Source organism: Ascaphus truei, chromosome 7 (genome assembly GCF_040206685.1).
Source record: "Ascaphus truei isolate aAscTru1 chromosome 7, aAscTru1.hap1, whole genome shotgun sequence".
Lineage (NCBI taxonomy): Eukaryota > Metazoa > Chordata > Amphibia > Anura > Ascaphidae > Ascaphus > Ascaphus truei.
Window position 1 is genome coordinate 52,901,342 of NC_134489.1, and position 23,989 is coordinate 52,925,330.

Here is a 23,989-nt window from a genome sequence, read left to right on the forward strand (position 1 = left end):
AGGATTGCCGTTCACCAGGTTTTCACTGACGGTCGGATTGTTATTGTAAGCCGGTGCTGGTGCCAGTGCTGGCGCTGTTGCCGGCGCTGGCACATTGCTGGATTGAGATTGACGAATCTTATATGGATTAAACCCGACCTTTCTCCTTTTGAGGTTGCCATGATCAAACATACTGTAAAAACTTGGACCACACCCTCTTGTATCTCCGGCAGGTGGGGCAATGCGAAAAAAAGACAAATAGGTACTTAAGTGTTTCTTATTGAATGCTTCCAACCACGAACGTCAGGTGAAAACTTTTAAAAATCGCAGTTCGAAATGAAATATTCATATATTTCTGCTACAGTCGCCATGTTATCTGCGGCAGCATTAATTGCAGAAAATATTAAAAATTCATAACTACAGTCAGTTGTTTTTATACATGTACGATGTACACATGGTGTCCAGTCCAGTCAGCAATTGTGCAAGGATACTGTAGGAATGTAGAAAAAAAGCACACAGCTTTCAGTTTTATAAGATTTTATTATGAAGTGCCAAAATTTGATAACGTCTTCAAGGTCGAATCACAATGGACCACTGTGGTAGACTTTGGTTTTTATCTGTTTTTAAAACACCTGCAAATAGACACAGTAGCACAGAACTGTACACATTACAATTCATTCATTTCTGCCACCTGGCGGATACGCAAAGAATTACACCCAAAGAAATCCGAAACCATTAAATTAAAACAGATCAACCGCGGTAAACCGCGGGTGCCTGGCGGCATGAAGGCGGCATGAATACCACGTGGAATACACCAGAGCACACAAAAACGGCTCTGTTATTTGTTCGAATAACGGCCGCTGCATCTGTAGCTGTACTTTATTCTCTCATGCTAATGAAAAAAATACTAAATGTTTACCTAATTTCAAAATACTGTATTGTAGAAAGTACGCAAATAATATGAGATTCCATAACAAAGAAAATAAATATTCAACAAATGTAATTAAAACATGCAAATAATTATTTTATTTATTTTTAAATACCAACATTAACATTTATTATACACATATGCTCTAAATATGAAACCGAATAAACTGTAATTACAATAAGATCATTATTGTCCTAGTTTACCTAATTCAAGCACCTCAATATTAAAAAAGGGCTACAAACATGATTCTTCTCATGTAAAATGCTGCCACATAAAAATATAATTCTGGATAGTAGTGCCAGTAATAAAGCAAAAAAAAACATTTGTTCCTTCTGTCTTATAGCATATTCTCCACTCTCTCTCAAAGTATGACACCCAGGGCCACCAACAGAAATCACGGGGCCGAGGACAAATGAAAGGAGCAGATCCCCCCCCCCGCTGCCCCCCGAACCCATAGCTCACCTACCACAAAAAAAAATATTAGCGCGCAACTTTTACTTAACTGTTTTCTTCTTATTGTAATACAGAAAAAAACATTACAATGCAATCTGTTTATTTTTATATTTTCAACAAAAGACAGGTGACTGCCTGCCTGGGTGGGTGGGTGACTGACTACCTGGGTGATTGACTGCCTGGGTGGGTGATTGACTGCCTCTGTGGGTGGATGACTGACTGCCTTGGTGGGTGACTGACTGCCTGGGTGGGTGACTGCCTGGGTTGGTTGGTGGGTGACTGACTGCCTGGGTGGTGACTGACTGCCTGGGTGACTGATTGCCTGGGTGGGTGACTGATTGCCTGGTTATTGGTGGGTGACTGACTCCCGGGGTGGATGACTGACTGCCTGGGTAGGTGGCTGACTGCCTGGGTTGGTAACTGATTGCCTAGGGTGGGGCGCGGGAGGTAGGCAGCTGGGGGGCGAGACTGGTGGGCTAATTCCATGGCTGCTGCCAGGGGCAGGAGGCGGGCATGGGGGGAGCTGGGTTGGCACGCGCGGGGAAAGTTCAATTGGCATCCCGAGTTGGGAGTGGGGGGGAGCGGGCCCACAGGCAGCAGGCCGGACACCCTGCTTCCCTGTGCATGTGTGGGAGAATGATTATAGGAAAACTTAGCGCACGCACATACTGTATTATAATGAGATGTATAAAACTCATTCATTGTGCCTTTTATATTGTTTTATACTGCACGCTGTGATCAATTTGATCAATTAATTGTATGCGTAAGCTAAGATAATATCCTTGCATTCTTCCTTTCTTTCCATATTAAAATCTAATCATGATCTTTTTGTAGAATAGAGAAGTCAGAATTACTTCTTTTTTAATGCCGACATATCTACATTTGTAAGTGTCAATGAAACAATTCCAATACAAAAGCAAGTTTTCAATTTAGTGCAAAAATCTGTTTCAGAAAATCATATTTCAGGCATGTTACTTGTTTAAACACTCACCCAGGGAATTATTGTCTCCATCTTTGAAGTAGTATGACTTTATTTGTCATCAATAAAACAGAATTTCTTGATACATGAGGCAGAAATATTGTTTGTCCCAATATTGATCATTTTAATGAAGGCTGACCAAAGTACAATATCTCAAACAGATTGATACTAGATTGACCGTTTGAAACAGTTGCATTGTTTCTCTTACATAAAACATTTTCTATTTTTTGATGGCTGATATAAAACTGTTAAATTACCTGTTGTTTGTGCTGCCTTCACAAGGCCCCTGCGGAAAATGTTTTTAAGTCTCATCTTCATGCGGAAGTTCTTGGCCCCACCAGTTACCGAAATCAATAGATTAGGTAACTCCAGACCCCAGTGCTCAGTCATTAGATGGTAGAGGACATCAGATGGGGTGTCTGAGGACACACGCACATACTGCTGGGTAAAAGATCCGTAATCAGAGATGCCAAAAATAAATTAACTACTGTAACATATTTGATATTAGGTTGAACAAAATATTAGAATCTGAAACATTAAAATCTAATGTTGTTTATATGAAGATGAGAGATATTTCCAACTTAATCTTTATTAATACATCTGATGCATAAATAATGTCCTTGTTTAAGTTTCCCTTAATACTTTCCACATTATTAAGGACATAACAACCTGACTCTGTATTAAGCCATTTTATATTGAAAGTTTCTCCTAACACTGACATCGTTATCTTTGTCACAATATATAACTTCATGACCACTATGCAAAGGTATTTTTACTTCACAATCTTTATCTCCTGTTGTTCCACTTAAATAACAACACAAACATTAATGAGAATGTGCTGGAAAGCAACACATTTCAATTCTTCCAAAAGGCTTCAACAAAGAATAACCATGAAGGAAAAAAACACTAAGGGGCCTATTCACTAAACTTCGATAAAATCAGTGCATTGCCGATTGACTTTAGAAAAAACACCCTATTTTTAACGTTTGGTAAAAAAAAAAATGCAAGATTGTACTTGTGACAGGGTGAATGAACGTCACCAGCCATATACCTGGAAAACCTATGTTTAGGTTTGCAGTGCAGCAGTGACGAGGTTAAGTTTCAGTTGAGAAGGGCTGCTTAATTAGTCTGACCCCAGCTGCATAATCAAGGTGGTTTAAAACCCCCAGGCTGTACACACATGCAGGCTAGCTGGTCAGGAGACACGACTGAAATACTGAAGAGATTATTGCTATAAGGTCTGTTTTTCAAAGTACATGTGTGATGAACTGTCTGTGTCCTGCATGCTGAAGAGAAGCTGCCTTGTTTTCTATGCTAAAGAGAAGCAACTTTGTTTTTGTCTGTTGAAGAGAATCTATTTTGTTTTTGTATGCTGAAGAGAAGCTATTTTGTTTTGTGTGCTGTATGTTTTTACGGCTCAATAAAGAAGCCTTATCAAGAGAACTGCGTGTGTGGTTGCATGTACCCTGCAACAGTACTACTTGTTTTTTTCTAAGTGTTATCGCTCTATAAGTGTGTAGCGCTCTTTCCCCCTACCAGTACTGCCGTTACCTGTCTGGCAGCCAGAAGGCCTGAGCCTCTGCCTCTGGAAGCCTGGGGTGTCACTTGACTGCCCTGATGCAGCACCTCCACCTGTGAGGGATCGAAGTTTAGAGACTAGTCCGGGGAGAGGGTGCAACTGACACATAAAGCAACCCGGTGCATAGGCAATGCTCCCCACACAAGTTGCTAGATTCGCAGACCGTCGACCTCAGACGCTGGGATGATCTTCTTCTTCACCAGAGGCTATAGGACCAACTGGTTCCGGAGGAGGAACTCCGACAAATCTTCTCCCTTGGCTTGCGTGGAACCGGGCTAGTAGAGATATGGCATCGTCCGGACACCATACTGTAGGTCTTGGTTAGAGCATATATTAGTGCTTGTGCATCCACGTTGGGTTGACAATCGTTGTAGAACTGTACCATATGGGAGGCAGGAGGCTGCAGGCACTCTATGATTCTATGCCACTTTACAGGGCCGGAACAAGTACACTAAGGGAGCACTTGCTCTGAATGATATTTCCATTATTCAAACTCCGCCTCGCCAAGGGGCGTAGGATGGGTCCCCAATAAAGCCTTGAGCTTACGGTATTGGTAGGACTGGGATGACTGTGTCAGGGCTACCACCAGTTGGGGTAGAGTTACTCCCAATGCTGTGTTCCTAGACTGGCCCGGTGCTCTCTGGGGGTGTAGGATGGTCGCAGGAGCTCGGTTTGGAGGGGTGTCTCCAGCGAATCACTTGGGGCAGGAGTGGATCTGAATAGAGAAGGGAACACCCCGTGAGCAGGGTGTTGTACTTCCCCGGAGGGTAGGAGTGATGCGGAGTTTCCGCTTGATAGGTCACTTTGGAGATTTTGGAACTGGAAATCGCCATTGGCAGGGACAGTTCGGGAAAGATCACCGAGCAGCCCGGGGGCAGGGCTCCCGGAAAGTGTAGTGACCTCGGGGTATCGTCCTCACGTACCTCGTGGAGGGTTGCCATGATGAGGATGTGGCAGCGGAAAGTGGGGTCTCACTTCCGATCTATTTGCCAGACGCTGGCAAAACCCGGAAGGGGCCTAAGTTTGTTCAGGACTTCTTGAGGGATGGAGTCACATGGCATGTCCCCCACCGTGACAACAATGGCGGGGAGACTCATTGAGCTCCAGGGTACAGTCACGAACCTGTTGCTTGGACGGGGAGAACATGATTTTTATTTTCTCGTGATTGCACTACTGAGTCAGGCACCCCTGATCAGAAATCTCAGCAGCGCCTCCAAATGTAGCCCTCTTTTCCCCTGACTAAAGAGACTACCGGTACTGCCATTACCTGTCTGGCTGCCAGAAGGCCTGAGCCTCCCCCTCTGGGAGCCTGGGGTGCCACTTGTTTGCCCTGATGCAGCGCCTCCACCTGTGAGGGATCCCATCGCAATGGGATGATCCACACACAGGAACCAATAATAGTAATAACCACACCACAAGTATGTAATAACGTCTTTCTACCCCATATAATATATATATATATATATATATATATATATATAATATATATATATATATATATATATATATATACATATACATACACACTCACTCACACCCCCCTTACACCAATTGAGTGTCCTCACAGTACAAATGGTGCTTGGTACCAATACCCTGATGTATGTATGGTAGCGCTACCCATGAACTGTTGGTGCACTTTAGTTAAGGTACCTGCCGGGTAGTCCAATTCCTGGAGCAGCCGATTAACAACAACGATCCTGGAGATCCAGCGCCGTCGCCGTCAGTGAAGCCTCCACCTCTGCGTGGGGTGGGTTCCAGCAGGATGGTCCCACCAATAAAATAGTATTTAATGATGTATGCCTGGATCGGGTCCCAGACTGCGGCTATGCTTCACAATGTGGAGTCTTCACTGGCACTATAAACTAACTACTGTATATACAGCTAATGGGGAAATGTCCCTAGCTAGGGGTTTCCCTGAAGCAGATACAATCTACAGATGCAGCGGCCGTTATTCGAACAAATCACGGAGCCGTTTTTGTGTGCGCTGCTGTACTCCACGTGGTATTAACACGGCCAATCGCTCCAGGCACACGTGTTTATCACAGTTGCTTTGTTTGAATTTCATGGATTGTGTGCAATTAAATGCAATTAAATAAATGAATTGTAATGTGTACAGTACTGTGCTACCGTGTCAATTTCATGTGTTTAAAAAACAGAATACTAACGTGCCATTTTCTGCACTCGCCTGCACTCTCGTCTTAAGGCGGTACGGTTGGAAGAAATCCCGCGCCATGACATGGGTATTCCGAGGTATACAATGCGTAAAGTGTTCTAATAACGACTGTTGCAGCTGTCATTAAGCGATTGGGAACTATCTTTGGACCTAAGGGGGTTAATATGACCTAGTCTGAGTGCCACTGACACCCAGATCCTATCTTCCCTGTCTCAGTCCTGGCTCCAACTGAACTAACTGTCAGCTTTCACTTCAAGCGTTCCCAAAGTTCCAATCTCCCCTCAGGAGATTCTAGCAGCCCTATTGGCTGTACTGTGTCACATGACCTCAGCTCCTGGGGCATTCTGGGGAGTGTAGTTCCCCTGCGGGGCAACATAGTGAGGAGGAAGGGTGGGCAGAGGGAGACATGGCCACAAGTGTTTGTTTAAACTGTAGCCTGGAAGATCTGCACAGACGCTGCATCTGCATGCATGGCTCTTACAGGCGACTGTGCTGTTTAAATATTCATTTTAACACTAGTGTAGGGGAGCAGGGGTCTCCTGGGGTGTCGATATCTCCTGTGCATTTAAATCTCCCGCGTCACGTGACCGGAAGATTAAAACATTGCATGGATACCGGCACCCAATACTGAAGCCTCTAACTCGGGAAGCAGAAGGACCCTGAGGCTGAAATTAATTTCGGTTCAGCTCAGAAGACACACTGCTCCCATACATTATTAGTAAAATTCACACTAAAGCAGCTTCATTACCTTAGCGGCTAGCCGTTAAGGCAATGAAGCGGTTAAGGCACAGTAGTTGGTTTATTGGGGGCCGAGGGGGTTAGTGAAGGGGGTACTTGGCCCAGGTTGGGTGGGTAGGCCTACTGTGAAAGTTGTGGGAGGAGTTAACCCTTCATTACCATAGTGGTGGTAACCCCTATGATAATGAAGGGGTTAACCCCTCCCACTACCCACATGGCAGGCCTAACCACCCACTTCTCCCAATCCCTCTACAACCAATTAACATTAAAACCCTACCTTACCAATACACAACCCACCCACCCCTTGTACCCCCAACACCCCCCCCACCCCCCCAACACATACAGTACAGTAATGGGCAAAATTACTACTATTCAGATATGGATAATAGTGCATTTGCCCATTAAAAATAAAACCAGCCAGCATAAAGTAAATAAAAGTTCTACTTACCCCTGCCAGGATGAAAGCCGCCCTCATCTTCCTCCCCGTCCTCTCCGTCCTCCGTGGGCAGGAACATTACAATAAAAAAACAAAACTAATGGCCACTAACCCCTTAATCACCTTAGCGGTTAGTAACCACTTTAGTAATTAAGGGGTTAACCCCTCCCCCGCTACCCACCCGGAGGCCTAACCACCCTCCCCGGGGAAACTATCCCCACCCTCTACCCCTGCAACCCATTAATTGGTACAGTGTTAAACTATGTCCATATAATAGGGACATGCTTTGCCACTATGGCAGTCAATTGGGCAACCTAAAAAAAAAAAAAAAAACAATCATAAAAATACAAAACTATTAAATAAAACCAACTACAAATCCAAAACAATTAAATAAACCCCACTACTAATCCAAAACAATTAAATAATAAAAAAAAACACTAATCCAAAACAATTAAATAAAAAAAACACTAATCCAAAACAATTCAATAAAAGCGATACTGTCCTGTAATCGAAGCTTAGTGTTTAGCATTTCAGGCAATATCGTGCTTTAAGGGCATTTAATGCACATTAAGCCACTTATCGAAAGTTAGTGAACGAGCCCCTATGACTATAGGAAAGTATTTCCAAAAAATTAGTCTAGTGGCCCCACTCCCCAAAAATACATTTATTTTGAAAGAATGCTCACAGTATTAAATACTGTAAACACACTTGTGTTTGTGTGTGTTCAAAGATTGTGTGGACTTCAGCAATACCAGGTACAGTACAGTATGTCCCTATAAGTAGACAGTGGCTCGTGTTTAATAAGTGGTGCTATTCTATAAGTAATCTTATAGCCCATTTAAGTGAAGAGCCCCTCTTTGTAAATATGGGCCACAATATTTTGATGTAAAGTCCTGATGAAGAAACCTTTCAGGCCTCGCAATGTTGACTATGGCAAGCTATAATGGAATAAATTAACTTGTACTTTTAGAGTACAGTATCTGGTGTGTCATGTGGATAGTCACTTCAAAACATAAAGCAAAAGTTCTGAATATAATTTGGCCCACTGTACTGTATTTCACATGGACCTGCACACACATATGGTTATGCTTATGTAGTGGTGTCAATCATTAGATACGTTATGGTTTATCTTCTTGAATGAAGTTAACAATGACTAAATATGACACGCAGTCATCCAATATCCTAAGTGCAATTTGGTTGCATGAGAATACAGTGAACAAGAAGCCTAAACATGTTGGAATGGTTATTTACAAAAATGTCACATGCAGAACTAGTTTTAGATATTTAATTTTCACTTTTTTCTTTGGTCTGGTATTGTTGAAAAAGCAGGAAAGAAAAGCAAGAAAATTCCACAAGCATTTCCACAATTCCACAAGCATCCCTGATGAAACCTCAGCAGAAGAGAAATGTGTTGAGTGTATTCTGAGTACCGTGAGGGAGGCTGATTTTCAGTGCGACCTGTTTGTTCGTTGTTCGTTGTTCGTTGTACCCACCCCTGCACTTCATCCGGGGATTTCACCGGACCGGAAGGAGACGGGGATGTGAGCCCAGCTGAGAGTGCAGACGGAGCAAACCGCTCGATCACCAGGCTCCAAGTTGCTGGTGTGGATCATTTTTGATCAAATTGCTATTAACCTACTGACTGTGAGGATTCAGGGATCACGGCATCCGCGCCCTGGTCCCCCTCCCCTTGCGGTTACTCCCGCTACCGTGGCGCGCGCCTCTCGCTGGCGTCACTCACCTTCGGCGGTCCTGGGGGTTCCCCGCCGTGCTCTGCGTCCTCGGATGCCCGCGGGATCTGCATTCCCGCATACGGCCGCCATATTCCCCAGCCGCGCGCCTGAACAGCACGCGCCGGGTGAGGTTAATTTATTCACTGCTCTTGCAGTGAAGACCCTCCCCCAGCACACTAAGAGGACCTCCTACCAAGACAAGAGTCCTCACCTGCCTACCAATCAAGGGGACCTATCCAGGATAGCTCCACGCAGTCCTTCAGGCCTGCCCCCACCTCTGATTGGCCAGTCACACTTTATAATGCCAGTCCTTCCTCTTACTCATTGCTCGACATAGTTTTCACTTGGATTACTACTCTGGCGTTTTCTCTCTTATACTCTCAGGTTACGACTTGGCTTGGCGGACGTCTCTCTCTGGCTCTAGACCCCTGCTTGGACAAACGACCTTCCGGAATTCTCCAATCCCAGACTTTGGCTAACGGCAACGACAACGGCATTTCTACACCGGTACCGGCAAGTATTGCTAGCTAAATACACCTGGCCTGGCAACGCCAAAATCACCACACTCCGGACACGCTCCCTTTGCTGCGGGTGCGTGCTTCTATACGTTCCTCACCTCAGTGAAAGGAACGGGTCTGGTCTGCGGGCAGCACCGGCGTAACATTATGTCGAGCCCACAAGACGCAGACCAGACTGTGGACTCTATGATGACGGCCATGTACCAACAAATACAGGCCTTAACGGATCAAGTGGCTCTCCTCTCCCAACAGGTATCGGACCGCCCTTTACAGGCTCCGCCTGCGGCTGCACCCCCGGCGCAGCCTGACTTATCTTCCACTTCATTTTCAGTTCTGAAGATTCCGGCTCCAAGGCCCTACGCAGGGGATCCACACGCCTGTCGTGGCTTTCTCAACCTGTGCGAGATCCAGTTCGAGATGGCTCCCCAGTTGTATGCTATTGGCCGGAAAAAGGTAGCCTACGTATATAGTCTGCTCACAGGTAATGCACTGGCATGGGCCTCTCCGATCTGGGAACTACGCCCTGATATTACCCGCGATTATGCGGCCTTCAGACGGGACTTTCGACAGGTTTTTGATACCCCCGCACGTCAAGAGACTGCTTCTGATACCCTGCTAGAGCTTACACAGGGACGTCGGCCTGTGGGTCAATACGCCTTGGAATTCAGAACTGTAGCAGCTGAGACTCATTGGGGTCAGGAGGCTTTAGTCGCCGTCTTCTGGAAAGGTCTATCGGAGTCTCTGAAGGATGAACTTGCTTCCCACACCAGGCCAGAGTTACTGGAGGATCTCATCACCCTGGCTACGCGTATGGATCAGCGCCTTCAGGTACGCCGCGCTCAGCGTCAGCTTCCCCGGGCTACGCCTTTTCGTGCTTCCTTTTCCAGGTTCTCTACTAACCAGAGACCCGTCGTCTCCCCGTTACCGGCGCTGGAGGCTCCAGAGCCGATGCAACTTGGAGTTCAGCAACCTCGGGCACCGTCACGACAACTTCGCTCTACTGGGGAATCGTGCCATCATTGCGGAGCTTCTGAGCAGCGTACCCGTAACCATCCACCATCTCCGGGAAACGACTAAGCCCAGTGAGTACGAAGGGGCGCTCTCTGGGTACTGAATCTCCTTGTCCCCCTCCCAGAAGGGAACTTCCCAAAAGATTGACTATTCCCGTCTCCCTTTCAGGACCGACTTTCCGCACCTCCACTGCTGCATTTATCGATTCCGGCGCAGGAGGGAATTTCATAGATCAAACCTTTTCTGAGCAAAATCAAATTCCGCTTTCCAGGAAGGACTCTCCCGTTGCCTTGGTCGGGATTGATAATCGACCTCTCACCCCGGCTTATATCTCCTTAGAGACCGGACCTATCACCCTTTCTACTCATTCTCACAAAGAGACTCTGGGTTTTGATGTTATTCATGCCCCAGGAACACCTATCACGCTTGGCTTGCCCTGGTTACAGAAGCATAATCCACTCATCGATTGGGTTTCTCCTAACCCTATTAACTGGAGGTCAAGGTCAGAGAAACCTTTTTCCTCTATCAAGCAACCATCCTTTCTATTAGCCAACACATCAAGTTCTCGGAGGGAGTTACCTTCTCCATACGCCGAATTCTTGGACGTTTTCAGCAAGGCACAGTCTGAACTTCTACCTCCTCATCGTTCCTACGATTGTCCGATTGATCTGGTACCTGGTTATACCTTGCCTAAAGCCAAATCTTATCCTCTCTCGTTGCCCGAGAACAAAGCTATGGACGAATATATTCGTGAGAATCTTAAGCGGGGCTTCATACGTCATTCCAATTCTCCTGCGGGGGCTGGATTCTTCTTTGTCAAAAAGAAAGATGGTACTCTCAGACCATGTATTGATTACCGGGGTCTGAACCATATCACGGTGAAGAATCGTTATCCACTCCCACTCATCTCCGAACTCTTTGATAGACTTCAGGGGGCCAATCTCTTTACTAAACTGGATCTCCGTGGGGCATACAACCTCATCCGCATCCGGGAGGGCGATGAATGGAAGACTGCCTTCAACACCCGTAGCGGACACTACGAATATCTAGTGATGCCTTTCGGGTTATGCAACGCACCGGCAGTTTTTCAGGACTTCATCAATGACATCTTTCGAGACGTTCTTAATATATTTGTCATTGTATACCTGGATGACATCCTTATTTTTTCTCAAAACTTACAGGATCATATCATCCATACGAAGTTTGTGCTTTCACGCCTCCGCGAGAACCGGTTGTTTGCTAAAATGGAGAAATGCATTTTTCATCAGTCTACCACTTTTTTTCTCGGATACATCATCTCCAACAAAGGCTTGGCCATGGACCCAGAGAAGCTAAAGGCCGTCGTGGATTGGCCACAACCCAATTCCCTCAAATCTGTTCAACGGTTTTTGGGTTTTTCTAATTATTACCGGAAGTTTATCCGCAACTTTTCTACCATTGTCGCTCCTATCACGGCACTGACCAAAAAAGGTGCAGACCCTTCATCTTGGTCTCCAGAAGCTGTCACGGCATTCGAGACACTGAAACAAACTTTTGTCTCTGCTCCCATCCTTCGACACCCTAACACGAATTTCCCCTTCACCTTAGAGGTTGACGCTTCGGACTGTGGGGCTGGGGCGGTTCTGTCGCAGAAATTTTCTTTAGTGGATGAAGGAGAGAAAGGACCCAATTTAGCACTCGAGTTCACACTCTGTGGTGTTTAGTGATTGAATTAAAAACATGATCTTTATTAAACAACATATAAAAAAAAAAATATAAAAAAAGGTCCAACGACGTACTGAAGGTGAGTTGATCCTAAATATAGAAAGCCATATTGGCTCTGGATCAAAAAAGTTAATATGTGCCAGATGGTTTTAATAAACCACTGGTACTGTTGCAACACAGTGATCCTAATGCGAACCTGTGTAGTAGGTGATTAAAACAGGGGTGTCCGGGTAAGTACTGGGATTGCAGGTCACAGTATCATAATATTTCTGTATAAGATGTGACCCAACTGATAAACATAAAAACAAATATACCATGTATACAGTATCAGTATTGGTATTGCTTGATCAGCTATGCTTCTCTATGATAGTTAGTATGCCCCTATCAGTGACACATGACCTGAGGTAACCCTCTGGATATTGTACTCCTGGGTGTATATACCTGTGTTAACCAGCGTGGTTCTAGTCAGAGAGTGATGTCCTGGCTATGGTTGTAACAGTAGGTCAGTATCCCAGTGTGGGAGACACTGATAGTAGGGGCAGGTAGGTAACTCTTTTAATAGGGGTTTTTTAAACAGAGAGCTGCGTGATTGTAGAAGCTGAAGTAAACCTCACGGATATGCAGCAGCACACCAACGCGTCAGAGCAGCTATGGTGTACTGCAGGTGAGGCTGCTCAGTGCTAAGATACCGGAGCACTATCCCTAAAACCACTTTGAAGAGGCTAACAGTGACCGTCGGGGCACTTATAGCCTATGTGAGACTGCACTCGCAGACTACCGCATTGACTCGCGGTCACACAGATACATGCGGAGGCAGTCCTGATCTGCGCGTGCATGTATGTCCAGAGAGCCGACGCGCGCGTTTCGCGAGGGGCTTTTTCAAGGCAAAGGGTTAGTATCATTGAGGATACCCTGCAGGTAGGCAGGTATATATAGGGCCCCCAGTGATGACGTCATAAGTTAACCCCTGGTGTGCCGAGGTATGTTTGGTCCTGAGATGAAGCACAGTAAGTATACCAATGTTTTTAACTACATATCCAGCACACTATTAATAAATAATAAAGATCTGACTCAATTATGTGTTATTCTTGCCTTATTGTCAGAAACTGGCAGAGTGAAGTGATAATTCACTTCAGATCTGCTGCAGGGGTAGTGGAAGTGATGTCCAAAATGATCATGTACATATATGCACTATGTTCTACTGTCAGGGTCCAGAGGAAGCCCTGTGATATAAATTGATGTCACCGCTCTAAGGTGGTGATAATCTGTGTGCAGGATTGGGGAACTGCCTGTTTTTACAAACATGGCTATAATGGTTGGTATATATTCATGTGCAGATGGTGATGTCACGGAGCTGTGTATACGGTGGGTATGACAGAATTTCAAATAGTGTCTGAATAGAGAGGTACACCCTGCCTATAGGAATGGGGTGTAAAGGAACCCTTCATTCAAGCCTCTAGGTGCCAATGTCCCCAAAGTGTATATCCATTTGGCTTCTATTTGGAGGAGAACTTTGTCCCAATCTCCTTTCCGCATACCCTTTGTTGGATGGTCAATCCCACAGAAGGTGACGGCCTTGAGATCTCCACCATGACATAGATTGACGTGTCTTGACAGGGGTTTATCGGTCTTATTCCTCACGGTGCCTATGTGTTCAAGTACCCTCTGTTTAAGACATCTGCTTGTTTTGCCCACATAGACTTTGCCACAGACACATTTGCCTTGGTATATGACACCTGTACTGAGGCAGTTAATGAAACTGCGTATAGGGTACGTTTTGGTGTCATTCCAGTTTCCAAATTGTTTTGTGGTGTTCATGTACTGGCATGCCTTACATCGCTGGCATGTATACGATCCAGTGGGTTTTGGTGGTATCCATGTTCTTGGTTTCTCCTCCTCATAGTGGCTGTGGACCAACAGGTCCCGCAAGTTCTTAGCTCGTCTGCTTGTCATGGATGGACGATCTTTGGTGACACCTTTAAGAAGATCATCTGCTCTTAGGATGTGCCAGTGTCTCTCCAGAATGGCCCTTGCCTGAGGCCACTCACGGTTGAATGTGCCTATAAAGCGGATCACTTTGTCAGATAGGCTAGGTGGTTTATCCTTGATCAGGGATTGGCGTGAGGTGAATTTTGCTCTTTTATAAGCCTTTTTTATGGTCTTCCGGCTATACCCTCTATCCACAAAGCGTTGCATCATTATTTTTGACTGTTTTTCATACTCCTGATTAGTACTACAGTTCCTTTTGAGTCGAAGGAACTGGCCTGTCGGAATGCCATTAACCTGAGCCTTTGGGTGGTGACTACTGGCTTCTAACAAGTTATTTGTGGCTGTTGTTTTACGGTATATAGTTGTATGGAGGGAACCCTCATTTCCCCTTGAAATTTGCAGGTCCAGGAAACACATAGTGTCCTTGTTGTATTCCAGTGTGAGGTGGAGGTTGAACACATTAGTATTGAGTGTACTGATGAACTGTTTTAGCATTGCCTCTGGGCCACGCCACAGGACAAACACATCGTCGATGTAGCGGACCCAGAGGTCGATATGCTCAGTGTATATTTCCATGTCTTCTGTAAACACTACCTGGGATTCCCACCATCCCAGGTAGAGGTTGGCATAAGTAGGGGCACATTTGGTGCCCATTGCCGTTTTTTTTTTATATGTTGTTTAATAAAGATCATGTTTTTAATTCAATCACTAAACACCACAGAGTGTGAACTCGAGTGCTAAATTGGGTCCTTTCTCTCCTTCATCCACTACAGTTTATACCCAAAGCACCGTTCATAATACCACTTCATTTAGGCTGTAGCAGGGGTTCCCCTACTGTCTCTAGCAGAAATTTTCTTCCCAGGATAAACTTCATCCTTGCGGGTTTTTCTCCAAAAGATTTTCATCGGCAGAGAGGAATTATGACTTGGGCAATAGGGAACTTTTGGCCGTCAAGATGGCTCTTCAAGAATGGAAACATCTTCTGGAGGGGTCAAAAGAGCCATTCACCATTCTTACGGACCATAAGAACTTATTGTACATTGAGAATGCCCGTCGCTTAGGTCCTCGCCAAGCTCGCTGGTCGTTATTTTTCTCTAGATTCAATTTTGTTCTCTCATACATTCCCGGCACTAAGAACGTCAAGGCGGATGCTCTCTCCCGGCAATACTCTTCTGAAGAGAGATCAGAGAAATCCACTGAGTCCATCCTCCCTAAACAAAGAATCTTAGCAACTGTGGCATTCAAGAATCTTGAGAGGATCATCAAGTCTCAAGAGAACCTCCCGTTCGGTCTTGTGGTTCCTAAAGACTCTTTGTATGTGGAACCCAAATTTATCCCTGAAATACTGGACTGGGGACAGGCCGTCCGTTCGGCAGGGCATCCTGGATTCAAGAAAACCTTGGACCTCATCCGTCGTACCTTTTGGTGGCCCAATATGGTTAAAACCATTCTGGAATTTACACGGTCCTGTCCGGTATGTGCGCGTAACAAGATTCCTCGTCAGAAACCTCAGGGTCTTCTCTTACCTTTACCTATTCCGGAGCGTCCCTGGTCCCACATTTCGATGGATTTTATTGTGGAGTTGCCTAGGTCGAATGGCATGAATACCATTCTTGTGGTAGTGGATCGGTTTTCCAAGATGGCACACTTTATCCCTCTCAAAGGATTACCCTCCTCACCCGCCCTTGCGGATATTTTTTCCAAAGAGATTTTCCGGATCCATGGGATTCCACATCCATCGTGTCCGATCGGGGTTCCCAGTTCGTCTCCAAGTTCTGGAGAAATTTCACCAAGAGACCAGGTATCTCGTCTTCCTTTTCTTCTGGATATCACCCTCAATCCAACGGACAGACCGAGAGGGTTAATCAATCCCTTGAGAAATACTTAAGGTGCTTCGTCTCTAATTCTCAGGATGACTGGGCAGAATTACTTACCTGGGCTGAGTACGCATTCAATTCTTCCAGGAATGAGTCCACTCACGAGACCCCCTTCTTTATCAACTACGGATTCCATCCGGCTCGCCTACCTATTACCAAAGAATCCTCTGGGGTACCAGCCGTGGACGAACATATTGCTCTCCTACAAGACTCTTGGTCCAGAATACAATCTGCATTACAAAAGGCATTCTTGACATCTAAAAATCAGGCTGATCGTCACCGTCGTCCGGCACCCGAATACAAACCCGGGGACAAGGTTTGGCTATCATCCAAGAACATCCGTCTCAAAACGCCTTCCCTCAAATTGGCTCCTAGGTTCCTGGGTCCCTTTTCCATTTTGGAGCAGGTTAATCCGGTTTCTTTTCGACTCCAACTTCCTCAAAGCATGAGAATTCCGAATGTCTTTCACACCTCACTTCTCAAACCTTTTATCTCCAGTAGCCTCTTTCCGGATCACACTTCTAAACCAGATCCTGTGATGGTACAGGGTAACAAAGAGTATGAAATACAGGCTCTACAGGATTCCCGTCTTTCAAGAGGTAAAGTCCACTTCTTGGTCCACTGGAGAGGTTTTGGACCCGAAGAGAGGTCATGGGTACCCCTGAAAGATATTCATGCTCCAGGACTCCTCAAACGCTTTCGAAAGAAGTTTCCATCAAAACCATGGAAGGATCGTCCTGAGGCCGATCCTGAAGGGGGGGGTACTGTGAGGATTCAGGGATCATGGTATCCGCGCCCTGGTCCCCCTTCCCCTGCGGTTACTCCCGCTACCGTGGCGCGCGTCTCTCGCTGGCGTCACTCACCTTCGGCGGTCCTGGGGGTTCCCCGCCGTGCTCTGCGTCCTCGGATGCCCGCGGGATCTGCATTCCCGCATACGGCCGCCATATTCCCCAGCCGCGCGCCTGAACAGCGCGCGCCGGGTGAGGTTAATTTATTCACTGCTCTTGCAGTGAAGACCCGCCCCCAGCACACTAAGAGGACCTCCTACCAAGACAAGAGTCCTCACCTGCCTACCAATCAAGGGGACCTATCCAGGATAGCTCCACGCAGTCCTCCAGGCCTGCCCCCACCTCTGATTGGCCAGTCACACTTTATAATGCCAGTCCTTCCTCTTACTCATTGCTCGACATAGTTTTCACTTGGATTATTACTCTGGCGTTTTCTCTCTTATACTCTCAGGTTACGACTTGGCTTGGCGGACGTCTCTCTCTGGCTCTAGACCCCTGCTTGGACAAACGACCTTCTGGAATTCTCCAATCCCAGACTTTGGCTAACGGCAACGACAACAGCATTTCTACACCGGTACCGGCAAGTATTGCTAGCTAAATACACCTGGCCTGGCAACGCCAAAATCACCACACTCCGGACACGCTCCCTTTGCTGCGGGTGCGTGCTTCTATACGTTCCTCACCTCAGTGAAAGGAACGGGTCTGGTCTGCGGGCAGCACCGGCGTAACACTGACATCATGTGAGTGTGTTTTACCATAGTTCTACTATAAAGGTTTTATTTTTGATCGACTATGGTTGGTTCTCTTGTTCCATTTTTCCAGTAAGGTGATCACATCTGAAGGCGTTCGGCACAGCACCATAAAGATACCATTATATACACTATATGAGTGGTAAATTTGTGAGTATACAATTCATCAGACTTTGAAGAAAAGAAACAATTTATTCAAATCACAGACATATTGCACTATATTATATGTGTTTTGTCTTTTCATGCATCTGCGCTCCCCGAAATATCTGGGCACCCCCATGTTTACTAAGAGGTATTAGCCTATAACATACCTTATGACCCATTTAATTGAATGAACTGTACAGTTTCTGATGACTCCAGAAAGGGCCTTATGGAATAGCATTGCTTCATAACTTTGTAATTACAGTACGTGTTAGGCTTAAAGACAATCATATTTAGAATAGTACACTTCTAAACCTGCATCTCAATCTACATCTAACAAAGTGAAAACAAACAACAAGACAAACCTTTCCTACTTTAGGACCCAATCCAATGAAGCTGATATCTCCAAAGGCATCTGTGGGCATCTCCTGAATGTGTTCTTTTGAATCCCATACCCCTTTACTTTGGAAGGGCTGTTGTCTCATGGCTTCATCCATGTGTTGATCTCTAGGTGTTCCACACATACAGACACTTTTTCTGATGAGGTATAGTAAAAAACTTAGTAATAAAATACATTTAGAAAGATCTGACCATAATCAAATGCAATTGAAATTACATATTCCTTAAGAAATTAGTTATATTAGTTTTTAATCTATACAAAGAGATTTAAAATGCAGTAATGAGAATCCTTTTTTTTAATGCCTTATCTTAGACTTTTTCCTTGGCTCTGTGGTCTCATGCTATGACCATATGTTTCAATTATCCTTTCAATAGAATGTACCTAGTAACTTACACGAGTACTATATATGTATAACACACTTAGATTAAGCCAATCTATGTTTCCATATTCACCCATTTATCAAGTGAAAGAACTTAAGAAGCAAAGGTATTTCAATTTGGTGACTATTAGTGCAAACTCAGAACCAGGAACAGACTTGCTTAACTTTTTTACTTACTGAAACTCCATTGAGTAGAAATGTTCCAACCGGTCCAAAATGCATTAATGACATTTAAAGCGATTTTCTTTCAAAACTGAATTCCCTGCTAAACATTTAACCAAGTCTTAGAGGGCAAATAACGTCGCCAAATTTGTACGCTTTCAGATAAATATCGCCCGACAGTAGCGAAACATGGTGTGTGTGCCCAATTAGTAGTCTCAGCATTAAGTCAATGTAATGATTTTAGAGACCATTGCAAGCAAATTTACGAAAATTTCACAAATTAGCACATTAAACGAAACTGCAATGCAGATTGACTGAATGCTTGGCGAATTGCTTACGAGTTCTGACTCAGTTGCAGCTTTTTTTTGTGACTCAAAAAGCCTAATGTTGCATGGCTCGCAACTTCATGCAAACATTTTGCACATCTCTACAAAGTTCTAGCTGAATCTAATTGCCTGGCCAGAAACCATACCGATGTACTGTAGCATCCCCTAGAACACAACATAGCTCAGTAACTATGAATATCATGGAGTTTCCATAGGACTCAATGGTAATGTTGCTACATAATTTCATAATATATCTCAACATAACACACCAGAGATAACAATGAAGACTAGTACAGTACATTGGTACAATTATAGATAAAGGACATACATTCCATATTATAGATATATAGAATAAAACATTTTGATTTCAGATAAGAATCACTTGAACAACTTAGTCTACTCATTTTCATATCAGCTGTAGCACCTCAGACCCTATTTGATTCTTGGTTTTCTTTCATATTTCTGAAATTGTATGTATATATATATATATATATATATATATATATATATATATATATATATATATATATATATATAACAATGACATAACTGAATTTACCATAGATCAAACATTACTCGGTCTATTATAAGCAGTTTAATCCACTTATGAATTTCTACTATGCACAGAGCTGAAACCTATAGGAACCAATTACTTTACATAAATAACGCAACAGCATATTGTACAGACTAAACAGGCATCCCCACTACAGATAGTGAGGTAGCTACAGTCAGTGGTGCTCCCTACGTAGGTATGTAATAATACTAGAACGAGAAAAGAAACCTAGTTAAAGCACTCTTTCGACTTTCTGGATGGTTAATGTATGGTTTAAAATAATTTGCCTGTCTGGTCTGCTAGTTGAGCGTAAAAGTATTGAAGCAGGATGCCATAACAAAGTATCCAATAACTAAGGTTTCTGCAGTCTCAGTGAGAACTCCAGTGTGTGCATGTGACTTCCTGGCCGATGCGCGCATAAACGCTTCTTCAAGGCACGTATAGGGGGGTTCCTGTTGGAGATATCATTGTACCTATAGCCGCATCTATCATTCTCCGTTTGCTGCAGTTAACCACTTGTGTGCCAGATTTTAGCGGGTGAAGTTTCCCAGTTCATAGAACTTGTTGAAGGCAGCTAAAATGAGGTACAACTCAATCCCAGGCAAAGCGTTTAGAATGTGGATGGAATTTAGATAGCTTCCATATCATGCTACTCTGCAATTACTATACTATGGGAGATATGGGAGCATGTACCTGAGTCTTGTTGGTGATTGCCCAAGATTTGTTTTAGAATAATCGTCGGCACTACAGTAGGAAATAAAGTTACTGGTGAAGGGCATAATTTTTCACCCCCCACACTATGAAAATGGGGGTTAACCCTTAGTAATTAATTAACTAAGTGAATCAGGATTTCTATATGACCAACTTACCAAGAGTGGGCTTGGTTGCTCAATTTGATATTGTGCCAGAGATAGAGAGTCCACACGCAAGAATGCTACTTGAAAAAAAGCTTGTTGGAGGTAGGCGGACACCTCCATAGGAATAGATGTCAAATGAAGGGGGTGTATACAAATCCCTCATTGAGACCATTTGGTGATAATGTCTTTAAAGTATAAATCCACAGAGCTTCCTTTTTTAGGAGCTCAGAGTCCCAATCCCCCTTCCTTATTCCTCGAGAATATTAGGCAATGCCTATGAAATCAATGGAGTTTACATTACCATTCTGGTGGTCCAACAGGTGTATGAAAGCGTGTAACTGGGTGACGGTGCCCTCCCAAATGATGAGCAGATCGTCAATGTATCTGTGATAAGAAACAATAAGATGACAATAGGGATTTCTATCTCCAAACACGTGGGACTGCTCCCACCATCCCATGAACAAGTTAGCATAGGATGGCGCGAAGCAAGACCCCATGGCCATCCCACATGTCTGGAGGTAGAACTGCCCATCGAACATAAAATATTTGTGAGTGACCTGTTGACATTCCTTATGTCTCTTCACATATGATTTTATCTATGGCTGCCCTGGACTGAGTCTATATTTACTGAGATTTATGTTCGTTCCAAGGGTTGTGTTATGCTCTGTATCCATATTGTACTTTTGTTTTAGCATGATATATTATCTGGTTTACATCGTGCATTATTTCTATCCCCTATGTTGATTTACATGGCCAATAATTGATTAATCACACCTATCACACTGTTTGATGTCTTTTTTTACTCCCATTGGACACTGTGTGAGTGTGATTTATAATGGAGAGATTTAAGTTACATACATTATGTCTTCTATATATACACTTATTGTGAAGTATAAAAGTTTCATTGATTCAATATCATACAATCTGGCCATGTTTACTCAGTGCTGATGCCATTGCAATTTTGTATCTGCACTCAGCAGTTTTACGGCTTATTGATCTGAGGGAGTGATACTAATGTTTCCATGTCCCATTGAATCTTTTCTTGTTATCATTATTACCTTCAGGTGTGTCACACCGGTTAAACTGTGGGAAGAGAGGTTTACATAGTACACTCCCCCTTCCCTTTGCCATACTCCTTGAGAAAGAACATTAGCTGTTCTAAACGTGTGGGAGGAGGTTCTTTTTGTCTTGTCCAGGGATCGTATCCGTTTTATGTAGTGTAAACAAAGTATTTTACTACTACCTACTGGTGAGTTAATGTACCTTTAAGGAGCGGCAGACTTTTTTTGATCCTCTACCTTGATGCTATCATTTCCGGATCAGAGAGACGCCATGGAGGGAAGGTGTCACCACGCTTGTGTACCTGAAGTCAGGAGGATACAGGGGAACAGTGCCTTATCATGAGTACTCTTGGTGCTCCACACTGGACTTATGCTAGTGTAGTTGTCGCTTTTTAGAGTGTCCATAGCTCCGCTATCCCGCAGTTTTACATCTACCATTAGGCTGTTATTAACTCCACTATGCTCCGCCTTACTCAATATACATTTCACTGAGTCACGGCCAAGAAGGTTTCCTGGAGCTCAGTAGTAGAAATTCGTTGTTACTCCATCCTGTGGGGGATTGAGGGGAGGAGAAGGAGTGGTAGAGTGGGGTGGGTAGTGATATCACTGAATGGTGTGGAAGGGTAAACAACCCATAATGGAAAGAGTGAAGAGAAGATGTGGGGGGGGCAACGTTTCGGGGTTAACTACCCCATCTTCTGGCCCATTCCCCGAGACCCCAGCAAAGCAAAGGGACTAGGGTACTTCCCTACCACCTCCAAATCCTCCCTCTAAGGAAATAAAAGCATGAAATAGCACACATATCAGCAGTCAGTGTAAAAGATCTAATGTATAGGTGAATGTGTCACCTCAGATACACGCAAAGGTAAACCGTTGTGTTCTAGTGCTTTAACTAGGCTTCTTTTCTCGTTCAAGTGTTAAAGGCATATTGTATATTGGTGAGTATGTATTACCATTAATTGAAAAATTTGGGACAGCAATTATATATTTTGAAAACAATGGTATTTGAAAGGAAACATATTCACTTTGTTAGAATAATAAAAACAACTTATAAGACATACCAACTAGTGAATGCTACCAAACAGCAGTATTGAAAGCATTTACTGAGACACCGTAGATGTGATGGATATTTTCCACATCGTTACCTCATTTTGCTGTATTATCCAATGTGTATTGACTTGTAAGAAATGCTGTAGTTGTTGATATTTCTTCTACTATTGCTATGTTTGCCTTGTTTGCAATTTAATGTAATTAAATGTGTGTGATATTTTCAATTCTACTTAATCCTGGGTTGTTTACCACTAATTTAAATGTTCTAAAGAACCCTGCATCTTCATAACTTTTTACAACTACATAACTCAGTAACTTCAGTAAGGATACATATTACCATTCAGGAACTCCCTCTTTAGGGAACTTAGAAGTTTTACGTCTATAATTTCCAGAAGCATTAAACATCATAGTGAAATGAAAAAGGGAAACTATTTTGCTTACCTGGTATTAGAAATGTTCGAGTTTTCCACAAAACACACACACTCTTTCTTTTTAATGTTTTCTGAAATCCAAGAGGAGAGATTTCCCTGTGATTGAGAGAGTATTACATTAGTTAGTAATAAAATATCGATAGTAGTGTATACACAGCCCGATCTAATTTTGGGGCACAATGAGATAAATATGCCACTAAATGAACTACTGTATATGCTAAACACATCATATAAAAATGTTGCCGGTTAGAAGCACCAGTCTAATTTAAATCAGAAAACAAATCTCAAAATATATTAATATATAAACATCTATATTGCGATTGTATCAGGGGTTCACTATGGTTTTAATGAAACATCAATTCCATTAACAACGTTTCTGCTGATGGAGGTCAATTGTAAGACTTTATCCTAGGGAACTACATTATATGGGGTGTGTATATCGAGGGACACTTATTTTATTGCCGTGAAATTGGCTAACAATTAATGTTAAACATATGCCTCTTAGCAACAATGTATTAAAGTATTATTATTTTCCACCATTTGCCTAATCCTGGGAAGTGATATGAGTTATGGAGGAATAGTGAGGTACTGTAAATGTGATACAGAGACAAAAGGATTGGCATGAAACAGCAGCGTCCCAGTAATAAGCACCACAGTTGTCCCACTTTATATTGACTTTATTATTTCTATTGTCTCACTCTCCGTTTTGAAGCTTTGAGCAGCTCTCCCCTTTTGTTACTGTATATGTGACACTGATATGTGCTTGTGTCTGAGGTTGCAGCTTGAAAGATCAGCATGTTAGTAAGGAAACCTAGTTAAGATGTTTCGTAACAGCATCGCAGCCCCCTCTGAGAGAGACAATGGGTTAAACTAAGAAAATGCATTAAATGTAGATGTTATCAACATTTTCTTGTTTGTTAAAGGATACCTATGAAATATAACCAAATCTATTTGAATTCTCACCTACACCTGTGTCATATTTCCAACCTAGTCTA

At 43.7% G+C, this 23,989-nt stretch overlaps 1 protein-coding gene across 1 annotated transcript in view; it reads right to left on the minus strand.

Annotated features, from left to right (window-relative positions):
- TRPM2 (transient receptor potential cation channel subfamily M member 2) overlaps window positions 1-23,989 on the minus strand; it is a 161,786-nt gene that overhangs the window by 124,359 nt on the left and 13,438 nt on the right. Inside the window, exons 3-5 of the mRNA XM_075608423.1 lie at window positions 23,005-23,090; window positions 18,141-18,312; window positions 2,597-2,780 (exon numbers count right to left, since the gene is read on the minus strand). Of these exons, the coding sequence (XP_075464538.1) occupies window positions 2,597-2,780; window positions 18,141-18,312; window positions 23,005-23,090 (442 nt within the window). The remainder of the gene's footprint in view (window positions 1-2,596; window positions 2,781-18,140; window positions 18,313-23,004; window positions 23,091-23,989) is intronic.